At 35.7% G+C, this 24,490-nt stretch overlaps 2 protein-coding genes across 2 annotated transcripts in view; one reads left to right on the forward strand and one right to left on the reverse strand.

Annotated features, from left to right (window-relative positions):
* LOC140157077 (uncharacterized) overlaps positions 1–23,648 on the forward strand; it is an 82,042-nt gene extending 58,394 nt beyond the window's left edge. The window contains exon 5 of the transcript XR_011859631.1: positions 23,627–23,648. The gene's annotated coding sequence lies outside the window, so the exon portion shown is untranslated. The remainder of the gene's footprint in view (positions 1–23,626) is intronic.
* LOC140156490 (uncharacterized) lies at positions 1,367–4,262 on the reverse strand. The gene is made up of 3 exons (XM_072179433.1): positions 3,540–4,262; positions 2,192–2,270; positions 1,367–1,770 (listed from the first exon to the last, which is right to left on the reverse strand). The coding sequence occupies exons 1-3, from the start codon at positions 4,182–4,184 to the stop codon at positions 1,367–1,369; spliced, it is 1,128 nt and encodes a 375-aa protein (XP_072035534.1). The 5' UTR covers positions 4,185–4,262.
* Positions 23,649–24,490: the final 842 nt, after the last annotated feature.

Below are 24,490 nucleotides of genomic sequence, written 5' to 3' on the forward strand. Positions count from 1 at the left end.
ATTCAACTGAGCACTACTCCAGAACAATAAATCTGTTCCTATTATGATTGAAAACTGCATTTGATACAGAAATAAAAAATATTCCAAACTTTTGTCCATGACTGTATTAGTTATCCTGTTTTTTAAATAAATATATATTTTTTTAAATCTAGAGCTATTGTTTATAAGTTATTTCCTACCCTTGAAAGTCAGTACTCTATTATTTTTGGATGCGATAAGTGGACTCAAGTGGATCAGCGAAAGAAAGTGACATTAATTTTTATACACCTTTCTTCATGTTGTTCTGTTGTTATTCCTGTTTCAGATACCAACACTCGCCATGGAATTCAGATTTCTTCCACACATCCTGTTCGTGATTATGTTATGGAATGTCCAGACTAATCTTTGTCAAGTTCCTAGTTCTGATCCAGATCCGGATTGCAACCCCTCAGCCATTGGAATGAAGGGTGAAGAGGGCTCAAGCGGAAGCACAGGAGAGCGTGGTCGGATGAGAGAGTCTGCGTTTGCTGTGTATAAAACATGTAAAACGGGACTCCAAATATCTGGAGCCATGTATGAAACTATCACCTTCGACGCAGCCCACGTTAACATCGGCGGACATTTTGACCTGAATTCAAATCGGTTTACTTGTCAGAAAGCAGGAACATATTTCTTCTCATATAGCGCTTATGTATTCGGATCAAATCGCGCTGATATTAGTTTGATGAAGGACGGTAGCCGAATAGTGTGGGCAAGGGCTGAACGTGATATGAAAATTCAAATTGGCAGTAGCACGATGCTTGAGTTGGAGATAGGAAATCAGGTATGGTTGGAGTTTTATGATCAAGGAGAAGGTATCGATGGAGGAGGTGGCAGGTGCCAATTCTCTGGATTTCTGCTGTATGAACATTAGGGCCTAATCAGTAAGTTACTAAAGAATGGATTTCTGCTGTATGAACATTAGGGCCTAATCAATAAGTTACTAAAGAATGTTTATATCTGTGTTTACAACAATGTGGCCTAACAATGTATTGGCGTGGCGAAGCTGCTATTATTCAAAGAGTTCCGCTGCCACTGCAAGAACTTAGCTTTAAACTTGCATTACATAAATTAGACCTTTTAAAGTGTTTCGAATTGTATAACAATAGTTTCAGTATCTGTTTTCTATGTTTGGTATAGACGTAAAGCTACTTTACTGGAAACTTAGAACAATCCACCTACAAATGATGGCAAAGGTTATTGATACGTTTTACAGATTTTTGAGCTTACCTAAGATCGTAACCAAGATTTTGTACGGCCTACGTATAGTGTAATGGCCGATTCATACTCCATAGACAACATGGAATATTCACGCATCAAGTATTCGTTATTCAATTATTTTTAGGTTCTAACGAATGCTTATTGACGAAAAACCAACTACGGTTGTTTCCAACGAATCTGAACACCTATTATCTAGTTTCGGCTGAGCTCTAACTTGAACACTCGCTTGACGATAAGTATCGTTGATTTCCTCGGCTACCGATTCCAAACCCCCATTCTCCAAACTTTCGCACAATTTCTGTATCGTGGCATCTTTTCCGCACATACGGTACCATTCCATTAACCCGTTGTATATCTGTTCCTTTAAATCATTCGGGTATTTGACTTCGATAGAACTAATCTCTGCGTCGACATCCATAGAACTGCCTAACATCAAAGTGCGTAGTATTGGTTTCCACTGATTCGCTGTAAGCTTGTTACTCAGAGCTATGAACGTTTCCCTGAAGCCAGCATCCATTTCTTTTCCTGTACCTGTAACAATAGAAGAAAAGGGCACAATCAAGAGATCAAAAATAAAAACAAAATATCAATAAATAATAATGAAAATAAACAATACAAATAAATAAAAGATATACCGAAGTTGAAAAGTGTACGGAAGCAAACATGTGGTCATCCAAAAGGTAACTGTTGGCCTTTATCATGTTTATGTGCACGGGCGACCTTAGGCCCCTATGCTATGCTTTTACCCCGTTCCTACAACTTGTCGGCGGACCTGTCTGCCTGTCCTTGAGGCGGGTAAGGGGTTGGGGGAGAGTAAGTATCGTGTGTGTTATGGATGGAATCCCGATCAAGATTGACGGCAATGTCAATGGTGGTCACGTTGGTGCAGGATTTCTGCTTGAAGTTCACATGGGTCTCAAGGCAATTAGTTGACTTATCTCCGGAGCCATACGATCGACGAGGTCCATGATGCAGTCATGTCTACAGTAGAATTTACCGCGTCCTTTGCAGGACTCAAACCCCATTAAAAGCTATTAAACCAAGATAACACTCATTGAAAACAGCTCAACTGATTAAATCAGATCTTCTCTGGTTGTGCACATGTGTCTGTTTTATATGTGCGGTATCGCAATGAGCTGGTATTTATAGCTTCAGTTGGGTAACCGATTATAAAGGAAACGCAAGGAAACAATGGTATGTGGACGAATATTTCCAAACATCTAAATTAGCTAAATATTTAGGACATGTTACAAAACTATATTTTTAGAATAGAATTTTAGAAGAGTACTTTTAATATTGGCCGGTTATTTTTCACACAGCGACGTTAACTAGGCAATGTACTATTACCTATAACATACACTAAAACACCAAAGTACGCATATTTCCAAACATCTAAATTAGCTAAAAATTTAGAGCATGTTACAAAACTATATTTTCTAGAATTTTAGAAGAGTACTTTTAATATCGGCCGGTTATTTTTCACACAGCGACGTTAACTAGGTAAATCCCCACACTTATAACGTACGCTATTTGTAGAGGTCACGCGTCAATGGTAAGAGCACTGTGTATTGTGTATAGGAAAACGGACAGTAACTGCAGTATGCTAAGGGTAAACGTTGTGAAGTGTGGCATAAGGTCGGAATGATGACAACGGACAAGTTGATCCAAGGACACAATCTGTAATAAAATATATAATAAAATAATAGCATGCACAGCTAACAGATTTATTGCTATAGTTTTTTTCCTTCATGTATCATGATATTGATAAGTAATGATCTCGCAATCTCTCCAAATGACTTGAAAAATAGGACATTACATAAAAACGTAATTCATTGAATGTACTTTACTATCTCGTCATTAAATAGAAATAAAAACCAACAATTATGGGTTTTTTTTCGTGTACTGCGACCTTTTGTTTCGTCCCGTCTTTTGTCCCATATGATTCGAGCTTTGCTCCTTAGTTTACCCGCCATGTAATGTATTTTTATTCTCATTCTCATTCTCATTTTTATTGCATCATCAAGCATATTGAAATAAACGAAACTCGCAATATCAAAACAAAAACCCAACTTTAACGTACATGGGTTGCTTTGTGAATTCATCTATCTCCCACCGCCAATTTTCGCCCATGTCTATCAAGGAAACATGCAGTTCTTTGTCATGCTTTGCATCGATTATCAGAGGCTTGAGTGACGTACGGTGTATAGCTAGACGCTCATTTGAATCTACTTTCCGTTAGAAATCCTTAATACTATCAAGGAGATAGCAATGAAGATCAACTCTTCTTTCAGCATTCAGACGAATTTCATGAATGTATACAACCGCTTCGAAGGACAACTCGCATATCTACCACAACCCGAACAGGTGTATTTCGAAAAATGTGGTGTTGTTATGTAAACGTATTTCGTATCGACTGTGAACTGCACATCTAACAGGCGAGAGAAGTTTGCTGGAGTAGCGTTCTGCATATCTCGTCTTGCGTTCTGACAAGACGACTTCACAACACGCCAACCGGTACCGCGATCTCCTGCAAGTAAAGAGTCATCAGTGTAGTGAACTAAGAATTGCCAGTCGGGTCTAAGATGCGCACGATGGGGTAACTTGATGGTGACATCTTTCTTGAATATTTTCAAACCAGGCGACTCACAGTCCACTAGAGGCGATAAGAACAATCCTCCCTTTTCAACCTCTACGGAGAAGATACTTGGTGTCAGGCTGACCTTGACGGTAATCAATTGCCGCGGGTGAGATGCAGGAATGGCTCCTGGTGGAACCTCAAGTACAACATCAGACTGGTCACAACTAAGAGTACCACCTTGAGGACCAAAGTAACCGGACATCTTGATCCAATATGGGTTGATACCAGGTTTCATCGTAACTTGCGGATCGTAAATCTGGGGTTGGAGGAGGCTGATTGCATCAACACATACTTGTGATTGGATCATAGGATTTGCAGGTACGTACTGGTTGAGATTATTCTCTTTTATACCGTTTGGGCTTATATCTGGTGCTACAATGGCTTCGGTAATACTGTAGTTGTGTTTGTACGAAACGGCAGGCTGGAATCTTCTTCTGTGGTTGAATCTGAATTACTGGCCGTCCCAAAATTTGGTTATGATTTGTAAAGGAAACCTTTCGTTTCGTTTCCAAGATTTTGTGAAGACTGTAACCGATTGTTTTGATCGTCCTGTAATGTATAAAGAGTATTGAAAGAAAGACAGCTAGCCATAAACATAGAAAATGACTTGATAATGGGTACCATAATTGATACTTATTAAACAAACAGAAGACTTTTAAGCCGGGAGTAAGATTTGAATATCCGAGTGTTAGTAGTTGCACTTGAAATGGGTCATCCATGTATTGCCTACTGTCTTTGTTTCCCATTACGATTCACTACCTGGAGAGAATTGATTGAATTCCCTCCTGAGGTTGGTATCTGTCAATGAGTTGACCAGCTCACAAGGATGTCATTATAGCTAGAGGCAGTATATAACACAAATGGGTCAATGAGTTACATCAAAATGACATTGTGTGTTTATTTAGTTCCCACAAAGTGAGTTTTGCCTGAGGAAATTTGTGGTTAAATGTTGATCCCTCACTACAAAAATGTATTACCGTCGATTTGGTTGACAAAGGAGGTGAGACATGGTCAAATCTCTCCAGGTAACAAAACGTAATCAGTGGCGTACCGTGGCCGCCCCAACCCCGGGGGGCTGAAGTAAATTAAATTTTGCCGCCCCTTCCTCAACAGCCCGAAAAGGTTCACCCAATTTTTTTCTCGGTCGTTTGAAAAAGTGAAGAGAAACAAAAAAGGGTTTCAGGCGCTAGCGTCCTAAAAGCAGCACATTTTGATGTATAGTACCATGTTTATGCTTTATCAAAATTTGCCGCCCTTTTTTATTTACTAATTCTTTTTGCAGCCCCTTCTTTTTTGCCGCCCTGTTTTTGCCGCCCCTTCTTCTTCTGCCGCCCCTTCATTTTGGCCGCCCCCTGCTTTTACCCCGGGTGGCTGGCGCGCCCAAAAGCCCCCCCCAAATACGCGCATGAGTAATGTTTTAATGTCTATATTTGCCCAGGTTGTCACTCACATAGTCGCAAGCTAATGTTAGCGCGCCGTGAATGCCTTGTCAAAACAACGTTTGACGTTCTACCAGGATTAATTTTTTCCTCATACTGTCATACAGTGTACTTCGGGTATATATATATAAATGCGCTTTTATAAATACGCACGTGACCAGATGGCCAGTGCCACATTTGCATTACTTCATTGAAACTCATTATCAATCACTGAAATGGCGACCATTAAGGGAGTGGATACAGTTGTCACCTTGTTTTGTGGCTAGCACTGGCATCGGCTGGAGGTTCGGCGCTATTTATTTATTTATTTATTTATTTTATTTATTTATTTATTAAATATTATTTGTTCACCTATTCGGCTGGCCAAAATTCACCCCTCCCCCTTTACACTCATTTTTTTTTTTGCACAGTCCATCCTGTAATATTAAACTTTATAAGCCGTTTGAACCAAACTGACCCAAATTGACGTATACAATTATAATATATAATGCCACACTGGCCGAATAAACCATGCATCACATACGTGAAATGTACGTCAAATTGTCATATAACGCGTGAGCGTGATATATAATATTCATCTTCCTCAAAATCTTCCAGCCCAGCTGGGATGATTAGATCATGTACAGTCATCCACGTGTTTATACTCTAAGTTGTACGTCAAAGTGTGTACAGATGACCGATATAGCGTGCGGCGACACAAAAAGGTGCTTAATTTTGTCAATTTTCTTACTTAATTGAATGTGAGCGAGCGAATGAGTAAGTTAGGGTTGAGGGTTGGGCGGGGACAGCTAGCCTATTAGTCCGAGAGGGTCATTATTCCGAAAAGGGTTTAAGTTATAGTTTCGTCAATTTACGTTAAAATTAGAGTTAAAATTAGGGTCAGGGTTATGTTCAGTGGCGGCAAATAAATAAATTCATGACCCACTCCTTCGGAAGAAAATGACAGCCCCCTAAGTTCCCTGTCCTCACGTGCAAAAATGATCAAATAACATCATCTGCAGCTACACACTTCTGACCTTAATGCCCGTAAGAATCTCATTACGTCATCGATATGGCTAAGTGGCATGCCCATTTAGCACAAAACAATGAAATTATAAGTTTTTATATCGGCTATATCTAGCTTTTCCGTCGTTAATGTTTTTTCCATATGGAAAACGCATTATACAGAGTTCATCTTCCGGGTTACCGTAAAACCCCGTCTATCTACAAGCATATATAGTGTTTTTTATAAAAGCTTAATTAATTCGAAGCAAGCGTTAATTGATCGGTCTTAAAATAATACTTGTTTGTATATGCTTGGATCCGTAATTTATTTGCTTAAACTCCATAATGGCGACTGGATTAATGTAGCTTTCACCAGAAGCACACTATATATGCTTGTAGACGGGGTTTTACGGTATATTCAATTATTTTACCCTTGGCACTAAATGCCACTATTTTGCTGGGACAATTTTCCTTGCGACCTATCATTTTCGCCTATGCTTTTGCATGTGGAGTTTGTGTATATCCGGGTACCTTACATCGTTGACAATAGTATGGTGACTTGTAGATGTCACGTGCGTATTTATAAGAGCGCATTGATAAATATACCCGAAGTACACTGTCATACAACGACCGTTAATTCAATGAAATTCATGAGTGCCCCGGATCCACCCCTGGCCACTGCCAATAATTATGTTACTACAATCACAATTATTGTAACTGTACGAACACTTCTAAGGCTTATATGTCATGTCATTTTTAGATACAATTAAGGGATGTGGAATGAGCGTTTGGAAAGAATTTTTTGTAGGAGATGAGAGCACACCAGAGATATCGAATTGCATTCTGAATACGAAGAATGTCCTTCTGATTAGATTTTTTGAAATTTGCAATGTAATACACATTTTATGGTAAATAATTAAAACTTGATATTTTTGATATTTAACAGTCCTCGAAGTAAGTTTTATAAGTCTGATGATATGTATTTAAAGTGTATGTAGCTGGGAAGAAAAGCCTACGATCAATTGAAAATTTTGACCTTTCGTATTGAAGATATGGATTTTTTCCCCCAAAACACCCAAAAAAATTAGGTCTTTTCGGAAAAAAAATGTATATTTTCAAGATGAAAGGTCAAAATTTTCAATTGATCGTCGGCTTTTCCTCCCAGCTACATACACTTTAAGTACATATCATTAGATTTATAAAATTCACTTTGAGGGTATATCAAAAATTTAAAAATATCAAATTTTAATAATTTGTCATAAAATTTGTATTATATCGCGAATTTCAAAAATGTAAATTATTTGACATCAGAAGGACTTTCTTCGTATTCAGAATGCAGTTCGATATGTCTGATGTGCTCTCATGTCCCACAAAAAATACTGTCGAAACGCTCATTCCACATCTCTTAATACCAACTTGCACTAAAAATATTCAAAAGTCCAGGCAAATGTCTGACTAAATTCTGTGCGTTCTCAGTCATGTCAGTAATTTTAAAGAAACGGATATTTATCAGCGTAAACACACATTACCATACGGTAAATGCTTCCCTGAATGACCCCTGTTTTTGGACCACGATCCCCGAAGGACATCAGCATTTGACCAAAATGCTGAATGACCCTCGATTTTAGTCATTTCAGCTATAAAAGACCCCTTCATTGCTCATTCTTCACATTCTGGGTATTTTGTCAGGCAATTCTCAACCAGAGAGCAAAAAAGACTCTTGATTTTGACCGTTCGCAGCTCTGAAAGACCCCTTTTACCGGTACGCCGTCAAGTGGGTTTGGTAATTTTTTCAAACCTGATTTTCTGGCATATTTGTAATGTTTACACATGTCACAACTTGCACCTAATTGGATTCAGCCAATTGTGGTTTTAGGACTACAGAGCAAGTTTGAATTAAAGTCATAATTATGACTTTAAATCCATCATAGAACACCACCGTTAAAGGAGTATTTCGTGATCCTAGCATCCTCTTTTTATGACATTTTTCAGTACATATCCACGAAAAAAGCATATTCCCAAAATTTCACTTGATTCCGATATTGCGTTTGCGAGTTATGCATGATTATGTGTATTACACTGCCCCCCTCTGCTGCTCCATAGACAATACGTTGTAATTTCGTTCTGGTGCACCAGAACGAAATTCAAATTTCACGATATCTTTGCTAAACGAATCAATCTGCAAGAAATATTTTGTACATAAACATTATGTAGCCAGAGGTTTCCAGTGATATAAAAATCTCATCTTTTTTTGAGAAAAGTGGGGGGATGAGGCAGTGGATCACGAAATGCCCTTGATAGAGCGAGTTCTGTCTCATTGTACCTCATTAGTTTGCCTTAAAATGTCCAGAAACCTATCCTGATATTTATTACTAATGAAGAAGGAAGTGGCCTATATGCTTCGCCCTAGCAGGGCGTAAGACAATGCGAAACACAAATTAATATATGCGAGGATCGGAAATAAACGATGCAAGCCCGAGAAATTATAATTTAAATGGCGTGATTGGGGCTCGAGCAAACTGGCATATGAAAATATTGAGAGAGAAAAAATCAGGACTCAGCGGGGATTGAACCCCGGTCGCTGGATTACCGGTCCAGACAGAGCTTTACCACTGTACAACCTGAGTTCACAGTCGGTACTCGGGCAATCTCAACTTAAGTCCCCATGATAACTCTCTCATTGTGTCTCAAGCGGCCAATTATATATTAAATAATGAAGAAGGAAGTGGCCTATATGCTTCGCCCTAGCAGGGCGTAAGACAATGCGAAACACAAATTAATATATGCGAGGATCGGTGATATTTATTACTAATAATATATTAATTTGATAATATTTGACAAAGAATGACCAAAATTAAAATTTGACGGAAATTATATTAAGGCTGTAAGTGAACTTGGAGTGTCACACTGGATACACAACTGAACAAACACAATGGTATGCAAATGAAGAAGTGCCAAGGCCTTGGCAGAAAGGCTGAACATAATAGCGGCTAACCGAGTCCCAAGAGGTGTTGATTAACCTGATATTGGTGAACAGTAGTGATTATACTTTTGAAAAGTAAAATATTTACATCATCAAATTTAACATACTTTTGATTATATCCGATTTATGCAACATTATCGTCAAAAGAGAGGAAGAAATACCAGCTCTGAGTAGGTTTTATAGGCTGACATCCAGGGTGAGTAACAACATCCGGTTACATATGTGAAAATAGTTTAATCTTTGGTAGTATTGTAAGCATGGTGTGGGGGTAATAAATTACTTTTACAATGGCTAATTTCCAATGGAACCCCCTTTTTTTTTAATATAAATATCTATTGTTCCATTTCGCTGGCGCGGCTTATTTCTATGCATATTCCATTTTGTATCCGTTTTGTCGTGTTTCTTATTTTTTATTAAAGGACCCCATTGGAAATAAGCCTGAAAGATCGGCTTTCATAAGTTATCCATGCATGTTTTACTTTTAATTGTATTATACCAAATGTAATTTATATGTGTTTTCTTATTATGTTCATTTATATTAAATTTGTTTAATGCAATGTTTTGTATTAATTAGAACTAGCCTAAATTGGCCACAATAACGAGCTAACCAGCCCGGATTTTCAGACCCTTTTTAGGACATATTTTTGTGGCTTTTTTAGTTTGACCGAGCAGTAGCTACGGGGCTCAGTACTCTGTACCATGATGACAATCCAACTCTCAACTCCACCGAAATTACCCCCAACAAAATTGGTTATTGCGTATGAAAGAACATTATAATCCTTTCCTACTTCATGTGTGTGTAAAAGATATATGTCATGGTTCGGTCTGGCTGAAAAAGGTGAAATTATAAACGGCATGCACAGTAAGTGGTGTATTCTCGGATACTGTGAACCCGGGACTGTGAAAATCCTCTTTGAATCGAACCAGTCATATAACATTGACGGTGTAAAGTTACAATAATTCTTCCTTTCATGTCTATTGTCACTTCGAGGGTCTCCTTGCATGGTTCCTTGCATTACGACCGTACAATCGCGCGGGGAATCGGCGAATATGCCAGTCCTGTACACAGTAGCCACTGGCGATTACAGGTCCAGCTTATGACCATCTATCCTTAAAGGGGAAAAAGGACCCACAGAAAATAAATGTGTTCTGCATACCACAGTACATATAATAACGATTTTGCCAATTTTCCGTGGTTTTAAGGGATGGGGTATGAACGTTTGGACAGTATTTATTGTGGGACATTAGAGCACATCAGACATATCGAATTGCATTCTGAATACGAAGAATGTCTTTCTGATATCAAATAATTTTGATTTTTGAAATTCGCAATGTAATACATTTTATGGCAAATTATTGAAAATTGATATTTTTGATATTTAACAGTCCTCGAAGTAAACTTTATAAATCTGATGATTTATACTTAAAGTGTATGTAGGTGGGATGAAAAGCCGACGATCAATTGAAAATTTTGACCTTTCGTATTGAAGATATGGATTTTTCCCCAAAACACCAAAAAAAGTTAGGTCTTTTGGGGGAAAATCTTCAATATGAAAGGTCAAGAATTTCAATTGATCGTCGGCTTTTCCTCCCAGCTACATACACTTTAAGAATATATCATTAGATTTATACAATTTACTTTGAGGACTGTTATATCATAAATTTGAAAAATATCAAATTGTAATAATTTGTCATAAAATTTGTATTATATCGTGAATTTCAAAACATGAAAATTATTTGATATCAGAAAGGCATTCTTCGTATTCAGAATGCAATTCGATACGTCTGATGTGCTCTCATGTCCCACAAAAAATACTGTCGAAACGCTCAGTCATTCCAGATCCCTTAAATTCTTAATTTTTTTGAGTTTTTGGTGTCATATCGGAGCATAATGAAAATTTCTGCTAAATCTAAAAAATACCATGCATATATAATTTATAGAAAACTGACCAGGCTAAGGTCATGTCACTCATGTGTGTAATTCGGTATAGTCTCACTGGTCTCGTGTTGTTGTTCCTAAAACCAATGACCGTGAAACAAGGACAGGACGGGACAGGGAGGTGAATAAAGACAAAGGTACAAGCATATATTAATTGAACTGAAAAAAAACCCCAATCTTTTGTCCCTATTTATTCAAAATTGACAGCTAAAACAGTACCGTACCATAGTTGTAGGTGATGTGTAGTGTTATTACAGTGACAAATTTGAGCTTGGAGAGTTATATAACCCTGCTCCACTTCCTTGAATAACGGTTTCGTTAATCCCTGTCTGTTTATAGTGGCTGTATACGGAATGAATATACTGCAATATTTTTATACGCTAAATACCGGATAATCCAGGCGGCATAGGAAGCGCAACACGTGACGTACGAGGCTGGCGAAGATACAGGGCTGATAGCCCCATTCAAAATACACGGTTAGCAATTACAAATGGAAAATTAACATACTTGCAGTGTGGTACATTGTCGTACCCCGACAGTTTTAGAGTAAGATAATTTTGCTTTGACACCACATAACAAATTTAGAATTGTTTGTGAAGATTTCATGATTATGTGTTAATCCAATGGCGACCTCAAAATTGGCCATATCGCTTTCATCACCGCCTGGGATAATCTGGCTCACTATAAGCACGCTCAACGGTCGTCGACAATATATACGCACCCTTAAATGTTTGCAACTAATGCAAATTAATGGAAACCCGTTGATTATTGTAAATATATTGGAAGAGCTTGCTTCCAACCATGTTATTCCACAACCACATGTTCCTCATTTACTTGTGTGACACACTCACAATTACTTTGACAAGTTTGACATTAGCGACAATATGAGTTTTACCATCAACACGCCATTATTTACCACAAGAATGCTGCTTTAACAATATACAGACTATTGTTCTTATTTGGGAATCAAAGCCCTCCAGCGTCACACAGTATTGTTACTGTGCATCCAGAGGATGTTTAAAGACATTCCCACAACCCAATGGGGTTTCTGACCTTGTATGTCTGGCTTTTGTACACATATGGTACAGTTGATCATACCTTGCATTGGGATTGTGTGCAAATATCTGGTGTTTTCATCCTATTATTTAACATTCAAAACATCGAGACTTAGGAATAAAATTAATGCAGTGGGACAATATGAATGTTTCCTGTAAGAAAATCAAATATCAATCCTAAGTCTCAACTATTAGCTTGTTGGCGGCAGTTTTAAAATCACCATTTTGTGTGTGTGGCAATGGGGACTTTGCCTTTAAAATTAGGTTATATTGATCAAATTTCCCAATCATAGTGCATTGTAGGAATGCCTTTAAGCCTCCTGTCTGCTGTGCATCCATCCACTGTTTGTTTTGTAATGGTGCATCCAATTGAAATTACTATACCTATATAGCATCACAACCCCTTTTCAACATCGCACAGGTAAATCAGAAACATTTGTTTGTGGACTTAAGGGGTGGGGTATGAACGTTTGGAGAGTATTTATTGTGGGACACTAGAGCACATCAGACATATCGAATTGCATTAATGTCCTTCCGATATCAAATAATTTAGATTTTTTGAAATTCGCAATGTAATACATATTTTATGGCAATGATTAAAAATTGATATCAAATTTTAATAATTTTTCATAAAATTTATATTATATCGTAAATTTCAAAAATTGATAATTATTTGATATCAGAAAGATATTCTTCGTATTCAGAATGCAATTCGATAAGTCTGATGTGCTCTCATGTCCCACAAAAAACACTGTCGAAACGCTCAAAACGCTCATTCCAGATCCCTTAAAAAAGTTTGGAAACAAGCTCTTCGTTTATTGGTGGATATTTTCGAAAACGATTATGTAAAGTTTGTTATGTATTAAAAATCATTTTGAGGAGAAAAAGCCTACAAAATATACATTTATCAGACGGATGTTTTGTACAAACGTAATCGAGTATTGTTACCCCTCCCCCAAACGAAACCATGTTTCGTTTATAGGACGTCATCGATCATTTGGTTCCCTTACATACATGTACACCAAAAAGCTATAATAAGGTATGATGTTAGCTACTAACATCAAGTTTAAGAAACAAAAACAACTAGACAGTGTCACCCGTGTAAGATACAGTCGACACTACCTACTGTGCACTTTTGGTGCGCAAGTACGCGGTAGTACCGATGCAAAGCTAAATAGTTTATAGCTTGGTATACAGAATCATACGGTTTGTAGCGTATACTTTTCTGGCCGGTACCGTGTTGCCGGTGATGACGAATAAAATTACAAAAACGACTGCAAATGAAGTCTGAGTGACCGATGGGAAACCGCGAATCATGAACAGGGTTTTCGATACGAACATTGTTTATTGTTTCATTTGGAACTTTGGGCTAAATAGAGAAAGCCTATTTTCATGATTTATTCACTACTTTACTGCCGTATAATGCATAATTTTTTGATTGTGTGGTGGTGTGATTTTCGGTGTCACAAAAACTCACAACTGACTGAACTGTCATGTCCATGTGTAAAATGTTTTTACATACATGTTTAAGCTTACCCGGTCAATGCCGGTACCATGTACATGTAGCCTATGTAGTATGTTGTCTACACTGAGTGATGACCAGCTGACACTCATGCACTAGCTGCACTGCCGATGCGATGATATGGTGCGGCAGCTTCCAGGGTAAGTTCTACTTCTAAAATTGTATCCAAATATCGGCGATCTTTTCTTTTAGACCACCCGAACTATATAAGGTTAAAACTGCGAATTTATCAAATTAAACTTTCGCATCAAGGTTAAACATGTTCTTAGCTATACAAACATACCTTTTATTTCGTCGAACAAGCTTTATTTTGTTCCAAAATCCATGTTTTTATTGCAATTTTTGACGTAAAAGAGCTGAATATAAAACCGGTGATACAAACTCCAAAACTTTCAGCGTAGCACGAGCGCTTGTTGTACGCTTTCGTTCTGGACGATGATTTACGCCGCGTATCAAGCATTTTCAAGCGCGTTTGACAGTATTTTACTGCATGACGCAATTTTGCATTTATTCAAGATGGCGAATTTCTCCAAAACACGATGTATTTTTCTTTTAAAAATCCTCATTTCACAAATTCTTTGCATTTTTCCACTCATCTGATCATCTTTTATGTGACGGAAGTTATGCTGATTTTATGAAGGTATGTTTCTTGTTTTTCCGATAATTTTAAATTGTTTTTTGAGACAAAAACTTCCTAGCAGAATAGCCTTTTTCACTTGCTTTCAAAAAGTTGTTTTAACCTTGTTTTTTACCCCATAATTTCCCTCATTTATCGAAGCCCTGCCCTCCTTCCAATACATTAAACCTTGACTTCAAAGTGTTTGGCAACTGTTTAACCTTGATGCAAAATTAAACCTTGATGCAAAAGTAATAATTTAGTCCCTATATAGCGAGGGTGGTCTAAAGGAAAAGATCGCCCAAATATCAATCATTCTCATTGCTCCACATTTGTTGGTCATGTCATGCGTCACTCATAATCATGATAATACATGTAATTAATGCAGTGGCAGTGATGGTCGACGTCATTGCTCGAGAAGTCTAGCCAAGAATTTGCTCACCGATAGCTTCACATTCTATCTTAGCTCGTTCACGTAGCGTTTTCGTTGTCCCACTGGCCTACTAACGTAGATTGCCTGGCGATCGGAGTGTTATCGTCAGAGCACCTCGGACTAATTCTAGATAGGTATGCTAGGTGAATTCAAATTTGCCATCAAACTGCATCATTTTATATATCAAATTAAAGCCCTTGAGTAAACAAAGCCAAAATTGAAAACCTTTTTTTCTTAGCACTTTCCGTAGCAAAGTTACATCTTGTCAAAGATTGACTTTCATCAAACAATGTCAGCTAAAAATTCCCCAGCTTTCGGGGGTGTTTCTAGATCTTAGTCTCATTATGATAGCAGCTTTTTTTAATGGAACTGCTATCAAAATCCCTCTAAAATTCCTTGTGCGATAGTCTTATCACCATAAAAAATCATATATTTGGGTCAAGTGAAGTATAGAAAACATATTTATGTAGGTTTCTTTCTTCGGCCAGTTGTTTTAAATTTCTATGTAAAAATGCATTGACATTGTCGGCGAATTTGGCTGACTAGCAAATATGTTTGCCTGGCATACCTAAATTCTATTTAGGCTAGAAACCATTGCATTCAAAATCTAGTTGGATTTGCTGAAGCATGACACCGTGTACTGGTACTTTAGAAGTAAACACAGTCACAGCCGATCATGACAGACGATCGCATCAAAACAATTTTAAACTGTCCAAAATAGGCAAATCTTGCTTGATACAGTTGACTCATCAAAACAACTTTCATCCAAATTTCAACAAAACAGAATAAATAACCTCCGGTGCAAAAAAGTGCACCGGGGGCTGTCTGACCGAAAAACGATAGCAACATATATACAACTCTAGCATCGAATGTGTAACTATCGTGTGCAAATTCGGAGCTGGTCATGTATCATGTGTCTTAGGCCGTATAAAATTAATGTTTTGGTTCTCGTCCAGAGGATTTTCATGAATTGATGAGGGAGGGAGGTGTTTTTTTTTTTTTTTTTTTTTTTTTTTCAATGTAAAATTAGCATTGTCAGTAGTTTTCGGTCTTCTCCAACAGTGCTCGAGGAAACGATGAGGCTTTTTTTTTTTTTTTTTCAAATGTGAGATTCTGAGGATAAACCCCTAGAGTACCACAAAAGACTTGGAAGTGATGCTTGTTCTCTAATAAACTTATTTATATGTATGAAGATTTCATAAATCATTCCAAAGTCTAAAAAATTGAAAAATCTAAAAAATCAAAAAAATCTGACAAATCCCAGAAATTGAGGAGGGAGGGGACGAGAACCAAAATATTAATTTTACACGGCCTTATGGTGGGACCCCAAAATACCTGGTGATGTTACATTTTTCTCGCCTCTTTCTAATTTTAACTTGTTCTCACAGGGCTATTCTTGGACCCAATTGCATCAAGTTTGGGCTCATTTATACAGCCTGATTATTCTAATTCTTTGTCTGACCGAAAAACGATAGCAACATAATGAACATATACATGTAGTACAACTCTAGCATCGAATGCGTAAACTATCGTGTGCAAATTCGGAGCTGGTCATGTATACTGTGTCTTATGGTGGGACCCAAAAATACCTGGTGATGTTATATTTTTCTCGCCTCTTTCTAATTTAACTTGTTCTCACAGGGCTATTCTTGGTCCAATTGCATCAAGTTTGGGCTCAATAATATACAGCCTGATTATTCTAATTTTCAAATATGTTTCTCAATTTGGAATGCCAATTTGAATAGTGAAAAATACCAAAATGTTAACGAAGATAAACCTGGTGGATAAGTGGTGGAGGATAAACGGTGGAGGAGACGAGGAGTATGCACATTCTCTATGGGAGACATGGCATCTTTATGGCCGTGTGTCGTGAACTGGTGTACTCAATAGGGTGGTGTTGTTTCATATTTTAGTAAAAAATGACCTATTTGTAATAAGTAAGCACCTTTAATCATTTCCAATGCCATCAAATTTGCATTCATTTTAAAGGCTATAGGCCTAGTGTACTCCTAGTTATAGTCCTTAATTTGAGACCAAACTTAATATTCTGAGGTTTTTAATTAAAAAGTTGTAAGTAATTAAGTAAACGAAGACGCAGGGTGGTGCAATTGGGATACAGAATTGGGATACGGCACCATGTAAAGTCTATGGGAGAAATGAGCACTCTGCTCATCAAGGTTTTTCTATATTACAACAATGAATAAAGTCTTTAAATAAGATACTGCTTGGCCTAGAATGTTCTCTCTAATTTAGTACCAAATTTGATGTTCTGAGAAAAAAAAAAAAAAGATGTAATTAATTTTAAAGTAAACAAAGACGCCGGGTGGTGCAAACTTGGGATACGGCACCATGTAAAGTCTATGGGAGAAATGAGCACTCATCAGTTCATCATGGTTTTCTACATTACAACAGTGAATGAAGTCTTTAAAGCTCTACTTTTATACTAAAGATCTATTTGTTTTGTGATAATTTAATTAATTAATTAATTAATTAATTAATTTCAAATTAACACGGATCTTGGGACACCGAAATCTGAAGACAACCATCTCAGGGGTATTTTTAACTGCCATAAATCAATTGTAATTGATTTTAACAGGCCTGTATTAAATACCCATTAAATTAATTTAATAAATTAATTATTAATTAATTATCTAATTAATTAATTAATTATTTATTAATTAATTAATATTAAATAAATAAATAATAAATAGATAATAGCTAATTAATTAAGTAATTAATATTACATGTAAATAAATAAATAAATAAATAGGGCCTACAGACCAAAATGTAATATTTGCTCAGCCTCATACATGTAATATTGGGATTTTAAAATTGGACATTTAAAATAATACCCACACATTTATAAATGATTATATTATAATTGCTCACTGCATGTCAGCAATTGCTGACGAAACCTCATTGGATAATATAAAAGCAACAGAGCCCAAAAGTATTGCTAGGAAGAATATGAAGTGAGTTAAACTTGTAGTTAATAGGGCCTACCTGTATTTTTTACATGTTTGAAGTCAACACAAGAGGAGGTTCTTTTAATTTTTCTAAATTGAACAAAATTTATGTCTTTTATGTCGGCATGTTTCGGTGTACCGTGACATCACACCACAGAAAGTACCCTATTTAGGTGTAACCTTATCAAAGTAAACATTTTTAGGATGGTTGTTGCTTGCACTTTACAAATGAATTAATGTTTTTAAGAATACACCAAGATTTTAGTAAGAGGCCCTTTTAGCAATTCAAGTATTAATTTTGTATTTTCCTCAAATTTTGATGGAAAATTTTGTAACATGTCATTCCGTGTATCAAAAAAGTACAAGTAGGGGTTACTTTATCAAAGTATACATTTTTGGGTGGGCTATTGCCTCTACTTTGCACCAATAAGGTTGTTTTTTTAGATAGGTGCTATGGTTTGGATGTTACATGTTTTTGAGGAGGTGCTACTTTTTGACAACTTTTTCATGCATATTTGGATTTTTACCTGCATTTAGACTTAGGGCCTACCCCTACTGAAAATTAGATTTCATTTTTGGAAAGATTGGACTTTTTCCATCCAGAAAATGTTTACTTTTGCTATGATAGGATCTATAATTTGGAAGTTATAAAGGTTTCAATGCAAAATGATGTGCGATCCAAGAAATTTACTAACGAAACGCAAAGGAACACCACTTCAAGACACACGGCCTTTTGAATTTTAAATTATATCATTGCCAAATTGTGTGCTATACTTGCAAATCATACCTCAAATGAAAGCTTGATCATTCATTATTGGTCATTTTCACGGTAAAGGGTGTAACTTTTGATTTTTAGGGTCAAAATTTCAAACCACTTAAATATGTTTCTGTTTACTGTAATCATGCATAGAAGCAACTTAAATTCCAGTAAAATAGTGTTTCAAGGCTTAAACCTTTTGATTTCTGATAAAAAATTTGACATTTCCATAACATTTTGGTTAAAATCTAAGAAAAATGTATTTTACATAAGCTCAGAAAATTATGACATGAAAGCTGGAATACATGTGAAATCCCATTCCAAAGTAAGTCAACAGATATAAGTTAAATTTTATACCATGTTTTGCTATGTTTGTAATTGCAATTTTGAAAATTTTTAACATCAATGGTCATTTGCAATGGAAATTTCCCAACCTTAAACATATTTTTTAAGTTTTAATTGGGTTCCTAAAATAATTTAAATGTCTAACTTCATGTACAAATACTACTTGATGAAAGGAACCTCCCAGCCAAGTTTCACAGAAATTGGAGTTATTTTTTAGAATTGGCAATTCAAGCGATTTGTGTTTCGGAGGCTTCAGTTAACAACACAGGTGATCATAAAAGTAAAATATTTGGCTAACTACTACAAGTTGACATGAAAAAATAGGTAAAAAATATCACAATTACCAATTTTCATGCTTTGCTTCTAAGTATTGAATTTCAGTTGTGACAAAAATTAAATTATCACAGCAAGTCATTTTTTTTTTGTTTCGAGGCTTCATGTTTACAATGGTTAAACATGGCAGAAGTAGTTTTTTTTGAAAACAACACTGTTGGGATCATCTAAGCTGTTATTTTCTTGTGTGTATTGAATCAATGATTCTATGCGGCAGATATTGCAGATTTATAACATGATAATTTTTTCACCCATTTGTTAAGTATGGTGTTATTTGCATGTGAAGCCTCCGAAACGGGCTTTCTTGGATATCAGTATATTTTTCAAGCATTAACCATAATATCAATTTTTTCTTAAATTTATGACATTCTGCACATATCATGCAACAATTACAATGCAGATATCAATATGGAACATACCAATTTAGATATGCATAGATGATAATTAAGTTTACTGTTGTTTCGGAGGCTTCATTTGTTTCGAGCTTCAATTGTTAACGGAAAGTTTGTATTGGGTCCCATTTTCAAACGGTGATATATATCTCCATGATTTAAAAACAAGTGACTTGAGGATCTACTTTGCTACATTTTGATAAATAGATTGGATGAGCTCTTTTATTTATATTTGCCCAAGCTTGCTGAACAGTTTGTTTCGAGGCTTCAAAAAAGTTAACGGAAAATCGGCTCTTTGAAGTCAAGATTTTATAAAAATTTTAAAAGCTTGCAAATCAACTAATTTTTGTTACCCATTTCAAGTTAAGATATCAACTGTTATGAATCAAGAAGAAGTGAAGAAATAACCAAGAATTATGAACCAAAGCTATACCCACAAAGTTTGTTAACAATTGTTAACGGAAAATGAAACCTCAAACGACAAATATCAAGTCCGGTTCTCAAAAATACAGGGCTGTTCACAATTAAATCTAATGTGGCAGTGTTTACTGAACATATGACCGCACTTTCAGGATAAGAAAAATTATCCATGAACTAACTGAAGAAAACACAGGGTTTTACAAAAATGTTACTGTTTTTTACAGTTTTTCAAAATGGCAATATTAGGTACATTTAAGCCTGCTAAAACTGAACGCAGTAACTCCCGAAGATGATTATGCTACCCAAGGTAGCTGCTAACTAGATGACTTATGTGGCCAAAAATCATGGAATTCTGTGGCTTTATTAGAAAACTACGGATCAAAATGTTAAAAATCCAAAGTTACACCCTTTACCGTGAAAATGACCTATCTTATTCAGCTATAAATTTGATCTAATCGTGTTTACAAGTATTCACTGAGAACCGAAAGTCACAAGAACCTCAATTTTTCCTATTCACTTACACACAAATGTCAAGATTTTCAGTCACAACATGCGTTTTGGCTTTCAATTGTTGTATCTTAAGAATTATACACCCTAAGATAGGAAATGTATACATTTTTGGAAAGCTTTTTACCCCAGAAATCCAAATATGCAGTTAAAAAAATAAATGTAGGATACACTCTAAAGAAAATATTTTCAAAAATGTAATCAACATTTTGTGTGTGAAGTTAGGCCTATGTATATTTTCACACCCTGTACAATGTATCACCACTTTGGTCATTCATAACATAGCAAAAGCAAAAGTATTAATTTTATTCAAGCTCATAGTGTTGCCTGCCACAAAATTAGATTACATTTGAGGTATTCCATATCAGTAGCAAATGCAATAAATTATGAATTTACTAGTAAATTTTTTTTTTTCATGATATTACCCATATATTTTCTTACACACCCTGTATACGAACTTCATTTTTGCATAGTTGGATTCCTTGGAACATAAGCTTTCCACAAATGTATAGTTTTGTTGGTGTGAGATGTATAGTTTTAGACATGTAACAATTTAAGTGAAAAGGAGGACAAATGATCAAAATCAGTGCTTGTAACGCAAATGTGCCCCACCATATGGTCATGTGTCCTATACAGGGTGTGAAAATGTACATAACTTTACGCACCAAGTATTGATTACATTTTTGAAAATATTTTCTTTAGAGTGTATCCTACATTTATTTTAAAACTGCATATTTGGTTTCCTGGGGTAAAATGCTTTCCAAAAATGTATACTTTTCCTATCTTAGGGTGAATAGTTCTCAAGATACAACAAAAGCCAAAACGTGTGTTGTGACTGAAAATGTAGGCATTTGTGTGTAGAGAATAGGGAAAAATTGTGGGTCTTGTGACTTACGGTTCTCAGTGAGTACTTGTAAACATGAAATCTATCAAATTAATAGTTGAATATGAATAATGAATGAACAAGCTTTGATTTGAGATATGATTTGCATGTATAGCACAGAATTTGGCAATGATAAAATCTAAAATTCATTAAGATATCATGTTTCCACAACATTTCTCATAGAGATTACACCGCTCCTCCACCGATTATCCTCCACCACATATCCTCCAGGTTTATCCTCGTTAACATTTTAATATTTTTCACTAATTAAACAAATGATAATTTCAAATTGTGAAACAAACTTGAAAAGTAGAATAATCAAGCTGTATAATGAGCCCAAACTTTATGCAATTGGACAAAGAATAGCTCTGTACAAACAAGTTAAATCTGAAAGAGGAGAGAAAAATGTAACGCCTCCCACTATTTTGGGGTCCCACCATATAACACATGACCATTATGACACATATGACCAGCTATCTAGACTAGAGTTCTCGAGTAAGGTCGACACTGTCGACCATGACTAAGTCTACATGTATGTCAGAAGTGTATAAAATGATCATTCATCATGTCATGATCATGAATTCATAATCATGAATGACATGATGCATGTTCATACATTTGTGCTATATATCGGCGCGCGTGATTGGTCGAGAGCCGGGCATAAACAACGTTCATGCCCGGCTACTTCAGCGTGACGATTTCGGTATGGCTCTGGGTTTTTTAACATGTATCAAAAGGCTAAATGACACTTTGGGAGATCCCAGCAGAAACACATGACCTATTTCCGGATAACTTTTTATATTTTTATGTAGTGTAGACCTAGGCCAATCTCCTATAGCTTAACAAAATTTGTCCCAGTTTTCTTTCTTTGCTTGTGACAAGACCAAATGTCCAATTGTTAACGGAAATTTGTCAACCTAACAAAAGTGACTAATTTGTTTTGTTTACAAAATAAAACCAGATCAGCTCTGAGTATTCTGTTCAATATTTTATGAACACATGTTAGTACAAGATCCAAGAAATCCAAGATTTACCTAAATAATTTCTAACATGAAAAAATTTTGAGCACTTGAAAATTATGTTTCGGATGTTACATTTTCCGTTAACAATCTTGCTCTATTTTTTAACATGGTCTAAGTGATTGTTTTATCATGTAAAACATACACAAATACTTTAAATGTTTGCCTCGGGGCAATATAAATAATTTTAAGTGCAAATTTTGTATCGGTTGAATGTTTTCAAATTATGGTGAAGCATTACTTAAATGGGTCTCATTTTCCGTTAACAGTTTTGTAACATGCGAAAGAATACATATTGTCTTATAATTATGTGAAGAACAATACTAGCTTTGAATTTCCATTATTAAGTTGAAGTAGACATGTCAACAAGTATCTAAATGAAAAATGATTTCACTTCCTCTTGACTTTATGTAAAATTTTGGCCACACAACATTTCCGTTAACAATGGTAACATCCGAATCAAATGTAACATCCGAGACAGAAAGACTGACATTTTGTTGAAGAAATTTAATTAGAGGGGAAATAAAAAGGTCAAATGGATTGGAAATCATGGGAAGGCCATAGTAGAAATATTTTTTACCAAACCCAGGTTTGTTCTTTGAGTGTGCAAACCGTTAACATGTCAAGTTTGTTTCGGATGTTACAAGGCAAAATGTTAACAGAGGCCAATAACAGGGCATTGTAAGAAGATTGTAGAATATACACTTAAATGAATGTGAATTTCTAGTAAATATGGTGTACATCCTCATTTCCATTTCACCTTTGTAAACCTTGCTAGTGGAAAAAATTACAAGTTGTTAGCTCTACAATATCTATTGTCTCTATGTATAACACATAAGATAAAAAGCAACATAATTAATTTGGTTCACTCCTTTCAAATTAATTTCATTACTGACATGTACACATGTCCTAAGAAATTTATTTTAAATTTGAAAAGCAACTTACACTGAATATTTCTCCATTACACTAGCAAAATAGTTTGATTTAAAATGTGTTTCGGATGTTACCCATTTTGTTAACAAGTCCAAAATGAAGTTGTAATTTCAATAACCTTTATAATATTTTAGCATTAGATGATATCTAAAACTTATTGAAAATAATTAAAGGGGCATTTTGTGATCCACAGCCTCATCCCCCCCACTTTTCTCAAAAAAAGTTGAGATTTTTATATCACTGGAAACCTCTGGCTACATAATTAATGTTTATGTACAAAATATTTCTTGCAGATTAATTCGTTTAGCAAAGATATCGTGAAATTTGAATTTCGTTCTGGTGCACCAGAACGAAATTACAACGCTTTGTCTATGGAGCAGTGTAATACACATAATCATGTATAACTCGCGAACGCAAAATCGGAATCAACTGAAATTTTGGGAATGGGTTTTTTTCAGGGTTCGGTTTTTGCCGGCAAAAACCTGTTTTTGCCGGCAAAGTGGCAAAAACCTGGCAAAAACAGTTTTTACCAGTTTTTGCCTGGTTTAAACCGCAAAATGGCAAAAACTGGCAAAACTCACATATAGTCACTCAAATATTAAAAAGTGACACAGAAAGCTCATAAACAGTAACACACAACTTTTAACGAATCATTCAACATATTTTTTGTCTCATTAAGTCCTTAAAATGAAAAAGTTTTGAATTTGATACATGCCACATTTTGGTTAACTGCACTTGAGCAATGAAAACGCATGCCTTTAATTTCTTAATATATTGCCTATAATTACAAAATCTGGCCTTGTTACACTCGGGAACTTATTTTTGTAACTTCATTATTTGTTTCGAGATGAAAAAACTGAACTATAAATCACTTTTTTAGTTTTTGCCGGCAAAAACTGGCAAAAACTGTTTTTGCCAAGTGGTTAAAACCGTGGTTAAAACCGCGGTTTTTTCCACCTGCGGCAAAAACCTGCGAACCCTGGTTTTTTTCATAGATATGTAATGAAAATGACATAAATAGAGGATGCTAGGATCACGAAATACTCCTTTAAGTAGCAATTTTGTCATAATAATTTAAATTTCAAAA

This window comes from Amphiura filiformis, chromosome 7 (genome assembly GCF_039555335.1).
Source record: "Amphiura filiformis chromosome 7, Afil_fr2py, whole genome shotgun sequence".
Taxonomy (NCBI): domain Eukaryota; kingdom Metazoa; phylum Echinodermata; class Ophiuroidea; order Amphilepidida; family Amphiuridae; genus Amphiura; species Amphiura filiformis.